Source organism: Vicia villosa, linkage group LG3, assembly GCF_029867415.1.
Source record: "Vicia villosa cultivar HV-30 ecotype Madison, WI linkage group LG3, Vvil1.0, whole genome shotgun sequence".
Classification (NCBI taxonomy): domain Eukaryota; kingdom Viridiplantae; phylum Streptophyta; class Magnoliopsida; order Fabales; family Fabaceae; genus Vicia; species Vicia villosa.
In genome coordinates this window covers 65,794,794-65,803,815 of record NC_081182.1, presented here as the reverse complement: position 1 = coordinate 65,803,815, position 9,022 = coordinate 65,794,794, and the positions used below count along the sequence as shown (strand labels likewise).

General features: G+C 39.4%; 1 protein-coding gene across 1 annotated transcript; it reads left to right on the top strand.

Annotated features, from left to right (window-relative positions):
* The first annotated feature begins 242 nt into the window (after nucleotides 1-242).
* On the top strand, nucleotides 243-968 carry LOC131658241 (NDR1/HIN1-like protein 13). The gene has a single exon (XM_058927555.1). It carries the CDS (start codon nucleotides 252-254, stop codon nucleotides 966-968), a length of 717 nt encoding a protein of 238 aa, XP_058783538.1. The 5' UTR covers nucleotides 243-251.
* Nucleotides 969-9,022: the final 8,054 nt, after the last annotated feature.

Genomic DNA, 9,022 nt, shown 5'->3' with positions numbered 1-9,022 from the left:
TCCATTTTTGTTTTTTCTTTATTAAAAAAGGTAAATTAGTATTTAATTAGATCTGATTTATTTCTTTTTTTCTACGACCAAATATTATTATTTTGTATCTTTTCTGTAAAAAGAAATTATACTTTATAAAGAAAACTAATAAAAAATTATCAAAATTAAAAAAACATCTGTATTGTAGTATATTATTGCATTGATTTTACTTTCATTTCTTACTTAAAAAACTTCATCCACCAAACTCACTACAGTCCCTAATGCCGGAGTCTCAAAATACGTCGTCGTCCGAGAGACCCGCATTAGCTTCCAACACTGCTCCACCGCCGGTCTACGGTTATCCATCCCCGGCAAATGGCTTTCCTTACGCCAACATCAATCACCGGAAAAATAGCTGGTGCGGCTGCTGTTGTTGTCTCTGGTGGTTCATCGGCATCATAATCACTCTAGCCGTGCTCCTCCTCATCGCCATTGTTTCTTTTTGCTTGATTACCCGGCCAGAATTGCCCTATTTTGCACTGGATAGTATCGCTGTGAACGGAATGGACCTCACGTCATCATCTGTTATTTCTCCCGCTGCTGATGTCTTCATTAGGGCTGATAACGGTAATAACAAGATTGGAATTTACTATGAAAAGGATAGCACTGTTGAGATTTTTTACAGAGACGTTAGGCTATGTAACGGCGCGTTTCCGGCGTTTTATCAGCCGACGAATAACGTGACGGTGTTTCAGACTGTGTTGAAAGGTAAGGGCATCAAACTTGCCGAAACGGATAGGAAGGCGTTGGTGAAAGCTGTTGCGAAATGGAGCGTGCCATTGACGTTGAAGATGAGGGTACCGGTGAAAATCAAAGTAGGGCTTGTTAGGACATGGAAGATTGGAGATTTTGTGTTTGACTGTGATGTGACGGTTGATCAGTTAACTGCGGAGGCGAAGATTGTTGATAGTGATTGTAGTTATGGATTGCATCATTGATGATGAAAATTATTGTTTGGATTTAAGGGGAAAATGAAACCCTAAATTGTTAATGGCTTACAAACATTGTTTTTTTTTTAATCAATTGAATTATAATGAGAATTATTTTTCTTTCAAAATAACCCACTTACGCTATAAATTCTTTTTTTTTAAACAGCAAATAGAGAGAAAAAAACCTCACATAAGAATAGAGAATCGAGATAGACACAAGAAAGATGTAGCCATAAGAAGTATCAAACTAATTGCACCAAATAACAAAGATAACATAAAGAATCCAACAAATACAAAAGGTTTTTTTGAGTCTCCGACAAAAAAACGAAATACTTGAAAAAAAATTAAAAAAAACACCATCCAATAGAGGTAAAATTAGATCTTAGCCAAAAGAGACCACCATCAAGAGATGAAAATCATTCAAATAAACCATAAAAAACACTCTACCGCAAGGTCGAAGCCACTCAACCAGTTATAGACTCGGGCACAAAATAAAATTCTCGAGGCAGTAGAAAATGCACAAGAGTTTGTCGAGACCTACTAAGATACCATTTTTAAATCTAGAAAATACTCTTATATGTTGGAGAGAGAAAATTTGTAATTAATTTTCTTTCTCAAACTTAAATTGTGAAATCGGTTACAAATGAAATTCACTTTGGGTTTATATACTAACACCCAAATAAAAAAACATTTAAATGCAAAACTGATAACACAAAAATATATCGCATATTCGATTCGATTAATATAAATTACGTCTTTATTTTATTTTAATTATATTGTTTTATTTTGGTATTATGTCTGGTATTTTGTTTAATATGTTTCAGGTATTTGAGTTCTAAAAAGAAGAAGAAAACAAAGATCTTATTATTGTTTAAGCAAAAATTTGGTGGAGAATTAAAAAGGCCCAGCCCATGAAGCAAGATGGTCGTCCCTCAAGCCAAAGCCCACGTCACAATTGAAAGCAAAAATTCCACTTTTCATTTATAAGGTGGGGCGGTGTTAGCTGAAGATTTCGTTTTATGTTGTTTATCCTTCGAAGGAGTTGAGAATCGAAGGAAAGATGGTTACTGATGACCATCCCTTAAAAAATGGCTACTGATGGTCATGCTTCGGAAAAATAAAGACTTCTAAGTTCGATGAAGATAAGTGAACGCTGAAAGATTAATGAAAGCATATGTCTTCGGGACTTAGACAAAATTCATAGAATATGTATTCAAGTATTACTACTTAGCGTGTTTTTTAGTAGTGTTTGTTTAATACACTGCCACGCGTCGAAGATGGACTCAGGCGGGAAGATTTGAAATTCGAAGACGGTTTCGTAACCGTTCAACAACAGATGGCTTCGCTGGAAGTTCTGATGAGAAACGTGACAGCAGATTAGTGTAGGACCGTTAAGGTCGAAACTAGTATAAATAGGGGTCTTTATGTTAGGATTCCGTGTGTTCATTTTGTACAAATCACTCACATATTTACTCAAGTATCAAGCGTTAAGAGAAAGAGTTCGCTGAGAAAATGTACGTATGACACCACCATTTTAATACATGTGTATTATCTTTTTGTTTTTATCTTTCAGAATTACTGCATTTCGTTTACTTCTTGCCATTTACGTTTCTGCATCTTTACTTTAACGTCATTTACTTTCGAATTACTTTCATGCTATTTACTTTCAAAGTCTTTTATATTTCTGCAGTTTAAGATTCTTTACGTTTCAATTGTCTTTTTAATTTTTTTATGTCATGTCACTTCGATGAAGTCACATTTATATGTAACAAAGTGATTGTCAAGACTATTTGTTCTGTTAATCGAACAACGCTTATTGAAGAAGACAAAATAATGAATATGGCTCGAACAAACATTGATAACAATCTTCTTGACTATGTGTCCTAGGATCAATCTAGTCGATCCTGCAAGTAACCAAATCATATTTATTATAGTTTGGAAGACTAGCGGTTGTTTACCGGAAATTACCGTAAACAAATTGGCACGCCCAGTGGGACAGTGTCAAGCAGATTGTTTTAATCAATTGCTTTATTTTTGTCTAGACAATATCAAGATCTTGTATGAACCTTAGGAACGGTAAATTAAAGAACAGTGCACAACCGATTCCCAAACGAAGGTACAACAGGAAAATGGTCGTTACGGCCAGTGCAGGGGGTAATCAAGATCCCCCACAAGGTTCAGGATCAGGAGCGGCAAATTCGACTTCTACTCAAGAAGCACGAGATGCAACGGGTCCAAATGTATCGAGACCTGCAGATAATTCCCAGACTATGCCTGAAAATAATACAGCACCCTCAGGGACTGTTCCAATTTCAGTGTCGACAACCGCACCTTCATCCACAAGCGCAGAGGACGTATTGTTTGCCTCGACAAATGCTGCAAACAATTTATTTGGTCAAGGCACGAACTCCGCTTTCGAATGGAGACCAAATAATCCATACGGAATGCCATACCCACATGGAACAGGCGTACGAGGGACGGGACATACATATGCCCCAATTAACAATGCGACATTTTCACCAAATGTTAGTTCAGTGGGTCGAAGTGCACATAACACTGGTTTCTCTACCCAGATGCCTCACTTTACCACAAATAACCAAGCAGCATTTCGACAAGAAATGGATGCAAGCAACCATGATATGGTAGGGGTTTTGGCCAGAGAATTGACTTCAGTTTTAAGCCCACTAATGGCAAATTTTACTACTACGAATAGAGAAAACATGGAGACTTTCCAAAAGATATCATCTCAGATGAATCGAATGGCAGAATTCATGGGAGTAACGCCACCTAAAAGGAAAGACAAACAGCCTTCGAATCAAGAAGAGAGGCCTATTTTGGAACGTGTGCAAGATATGGTTCCCCCACCTAGGACGGTTCCTAGGGATATAGGCCCCTCACGAAGGACGGAGTCGTTCGAAAAGACTCCGGTAATTAACTTGGAGGATTCAAGTCAAAGGACCGTCCCCTTTCGACAAGAAATGGAGGAAGAACGACCCAGATTGAGGATTTTGGGTAGGGACGAACACCCAGATGAGATTGTTCAAAGAGTCAGAAGAGAAAATCTGGCTACAGAAAATAACTTAACTGCCATGATAGAAAGGGTTATGGCCAACAATGGCCTTAGTACTGGACTTAGACGTCCAAACTATACATCCCCTATATCAGATTATATCATGCAAACAGAATTGCCTAGGGGCACCAAGGTACCCAAATTTACAAAATTTTCAGGCGAAACGAACGAGTCAACGGTGGAACATATTGCTAGATATTTGACGGAAGCAGGAGACTTAGCGGGGAACGAGGATTTAAGGATCAAATATTTCCCTAGTTCACTGACAAAAAATGCCTTCATTTGGTTTACTACTTTGCCACCGAATTCGATAGATGCATAGGCATACTTGGAAAGACTTTTCCATGAGCAATTCTACATGGGCCAAACTAAGATAAGTTTGAAAGAATTGGCCAGTGTTAAAAGAAAATTCACAGAAACAATTGATGATTATTTAAATAGGTTCCGTCTGTTGAAGTCAAGGTGTTTTACAACAGTCCCAGAGCATGAACTTGTTGAAATGGCTGCAGGTGGTCTAGATTATTCAATAAGAAAGAAACTAGATACCCAATACCTCAGGGACATGGCCCAATTAGCAGATAGGGTTCGACAAGTCGAACGCCTGAAGGCGGAAAAAGCTAGGGCAAATAAAAGCTATAAGAAAGAGAGAGTGGCGTACGTCGAAGCCGAGAATGTTGATGAGGAGTCTTTCAATGACTCATATAGCCCTGAAGAAGTCGAAATAGACTTGGCTGAATTAAAAGAAGCGCCACCTTATGCTTGCAAATTGTTAAATCCAGCAAATGGAAAAAACCCAGTAGAAAATGATAAGAATGATAGGTTCCCTAAGAAAACTTATACATTTGACATTACCAAATGTGATGAAATATTTGATTTACTGGTAAAAGATGGCCAAATGATACTACCCCCAAATTCCAAAATTCCTCCGTTGGAACAACGGAAGAAAAGAGGTTTTTGTAAATATCATGGGTTTTTAGGCCATAAAACTTCTCAATGTTTTCTTTTCAGGGATCTAATTCAAAATGCTCTCAATGATGGAAGGTTGAAGTTTGCTGACAAGACCAAGAGTCATATGAGGGTCGATACCAATCCCCTAAACATTGCTGACGCCAGCCTCTGCGAGGTAGAAGATATCAACATGGTGGAGGTTTCTGAAATCGAGACTAAAGCAATGTTCAATGAAAAGCAGGCTACTGAAAGCCTAAATAGTGACATAGTCTTCAATACTGATGTTGAAGAATCTTCCAAGGCAGAAATAACTGAAGCCTCGAAGGAAGAAAACAGCGAGGCCACTGAAGACCTCAGGATGAAACTCCAGAAAATACAAATCTCTGAAGTTCCTCCAGTAGCAGTTAACATGGTCAGTGCCAGACGCCCAGTGTCTGAGTTTGGCGAATTAGAGACTTGGTTAACAAGGCAAAATGGGGGCATCGAAGATCCACAAAAAACTGAAAGCCTCAAAGAATATCTTTGGAAATGTCACGAGAGAAGCGGTGGTAAGCAATGGATGTGTCCAAGGTGCTCGATCATGCTGAATCGAAGAGTCGAAGCCAACTTCGAGAGGGCTCGGCGCGAAAGATGGGAACATCCAGGAAGAGAGCCAAATCCCCTGCTACAACTATATCCAAAGATGGATGAAAGCTTGGTAGGATTTTTGGTTAGATGCCACAAAGGAAACACTGAAGTTGCTCTGTGTCCCAGATGTGGGGCAGTCTATGATGAAAGACTCGCACGATCATTCGAACGCATATACTGCCATATGAGTAGGGAAACTCAGGGGTTGCGTCCTAACCTTTATGGTTTCGACATATGGACTCCGACAAAGAGGCCTGATAGTCCACACCCTAGTGCTCGAAGAGTGACTTTCAAAGTCCCTGCGAATGCACCCAGGGATAGGTGGATACAAGCTAATGCAAGAACCAACAAATGACGAAGCTGGGACCAAGGAGGAAGAACTGCAATGGCATATAGGAAACAATTTTAAAGACCAAATCGAGAGGCGAATCGATTGGAGAATTATAAGGGAAAAAATCCTATGTCTCGATCCCAGTGGAGAAGGCATCAGAGGATAAAAAAGTCTCAGAAGGAATACAGGCCAAGAGAAGTTGGAGAATCTAGTAGCAACCAAGTCTCATACCAGGGGGCAAAGTTAAACAAACCTCCGGTGGAACGCAGGTTGTTCGAAGCTGAGAAACTCTTAGATGAAGAGGAGAAGATGCGTTCAAATTCCTGGAAAGAAGAGGATAGAATGACAAATGATTTTGATTCCGATGGAGTGTCATCCATAAATCTTAATTGTAATGTAGTATCTGTACTCCCTCACGAGTTTAACCAGGAAGTTGAAGTAGAAGACTGCGAAGAGACTGATATCGAAGAAATGACAAAACACAGACCTGTGTGTTACTATGTGCTGAATAACGATGCAGTAGAAGAACATAATGGTTTCTTCGAAAGGCCTGATGAGGGTATGCGAAACCACTTGAAGCCACTTTACATCAGGGCGAAGATTGAGAATGTTGGTATTAATAAAGTCCTAGTTGATGGAGGAGCAGCAGTGAACCTAATGCCTCAATATATGCTGAAAAGAATTGGTATGTTCGATACAGATATAAGGCCACATAACATGGTCTTATCTAATTATGAAGGCAAAATAGGACAAACACTGGGAGTTGTTCAAGTCAATTTGACAGTAGGCTCAGTTACGAGGCCAACCATGTTTATGGTTATACCAGCAAAAGTAAACTACAACCTTTTGCTTGGTAGAGAATGGATTCATGGTGTAGCAGCTGTACCCTCAACAATGCATCAGAGGGTGACGATTTGGAGAGAAGATGGTATAGTGGAGAATATCGAAGGTGATCAGAGTTACTACATGGCTGAAGTCAACCAGGTAAATAGAACCAACTTCGATAGGAACCTGGCAAACATAGGTCCTTGTCATGCTGCTGAAGAGATGTATGCTCCAAATAGAAATGCATTGTACTATTTGACTTTGCACCCAAATGGATTCCAATGGGATAGAGAGATCATGGATGGTCCACCAGATCCAGCAACATTGGAGAATTATCAGACAGTACGGCCAACAGGCTGGGATGATGACGGTAATAATGTCTGAGTCTGTGTTCTTCGAAAAGATTTCGGCCTACGTGGCCGAGAACAAAAGAAAGGCGGCTCTCGAAGCCGAACTATCAAGTACAAAGATAGATACAGTTCCAATCAAGGAAGGAACAACAGAATTGGAGATACGTACGAGTTTCGAATTCCCTGAAGACACGGCTCCAGTTGAAGAGATCATAAGAGAAGAACCAAGTCAGAGGTTAGATGCAATATACGACGAAGAACCTTTGGGATTCGAGAAAGACCCAATGGCGTCGAACATAAAGATGTTGGCCCAAGATCCTCTTGAAGAAGTAAATCTTGGAGACAATGATCAAAAGAGAATAACATACATCAACGCGAAACTAGAGCCTGAGTTGAAAGCAACGATCATCAAAATGTTGAAAGACAACAGAGATTGTTTTGCTTGGGATTATGATGAGATGCCTGGTCTCGGAAGAGACTTAGTCGAATTGAAATTACCAATAAAAGAAGGGAAGAAGCCAATAAAGCAAACTCCCAGAAGATTCGCGCCAGAGATTCACTCGAAGATTAAGACAGAAGTCGAAAGACTCTTGCGTTGCAAATTTATCCGAACTACAAGGTATGTCGAGTGGATTGCTAATATAGTACCTGTAATTAAAAAGAATGGCTCATTAAGAGTATGCATAGACTTTCGTGACCTTAATGCAGCTACTCCTAAAGATGAGTATCCTATGCCTGTAGCAGAAATGCTAGTAGACTCAGCCGCAGGTTTTGAGTATTTGAGCATGTTAGATGGATATTCAGGATACAATCAAATTTTTATAGCAGAAGATGATGTATCCAAGACAGCATTTCGTTGCCCAGGAGCAATAGGCACTTACGAATGGATTGTGATGCCTTTTGGTCTGAAAAACGCTGGGGCAACTTATCAAAGAGCAATGAATTCCATATTTCACGACTTCATAGAAACATTCATGCAAGTGTATATAGATGACATTGTGGTAAAATCTACCTCGGGTTTGAGTCATCTCGATCATCTGAGCCAATCATTCGAAAGAATGAGGAAATATGGCTTGAAGATGAACCCCCTTAAATGTGCTTTCTTTGTGCAGGCAGGAGATTTCTTGGGTTTCGTAGTCCACAAAAAAGGGATAGAAATCAACCAAAACAAGACAAAAGCCATTATGGAAACCAAGTCTCCATCCACGAAGAAAGAATTGCAGTCTTTATTGGGTAAGATAAATTTCTTGAGAAGATTTATCTCTAACTTAAGTGGACGCACCCAAGCTTTCTCGCCCCTATTACGGCTTAAGCAAGGAAAGTTCGAATGGAGTGCAAAACATCAAGAAGCTTTCGATCAAATAAAGCAATACTTGACGTGTCCACCAATTCTCATTCCCCCGAATGGGAAGAAGCACATGCACCTGTATATCTCAGCATCAGATAAAACAATAGGCAGCATGTTAGCCCAAGAAGATGAGAACGGCATCGAAAGAGCCATTTATTACTTAAGTAGAGTACTCAATGATGCAGAGACTAGATATACTGATATAGAAAAACTCTGCCTTTGTTTGTATTTCTCTTGTATCAAACTTAAGTATTATATAAAGCCAGTTGACGTCTACGTTTCATCTCATTGTGATGTTATTAAACACATGTTATCTAAGCCAATACTACACAGTCGGATTGGCAAGTGGGCTTTAGCTCTTACTGAATATTCATTAATATTTCAGCCTCTCAAGGCAATGAAAGGTCAAATTGTGTCAGATTTCATTGTTGACCATGCGGTGGTTGAGAATCATCAGCATTATGTGGATTTGAAACCTTGGAAGTTATATTTCGATGGTTCAACACATAGAGAGGGTACTGGTGTTGGAATATTGATAATTTCTCCTGATGGAATTCCAACAAA

Bases quoted from the DNA above. Each gene is read 5' to 3' on its own strand.
- LOC131658241 (XM_058927555.1), top strand. From the start codon at position 252: ATGCCGGAGTCTCAAAATACGTCGTCGTCCGAGAGACCCGCATTAGCT.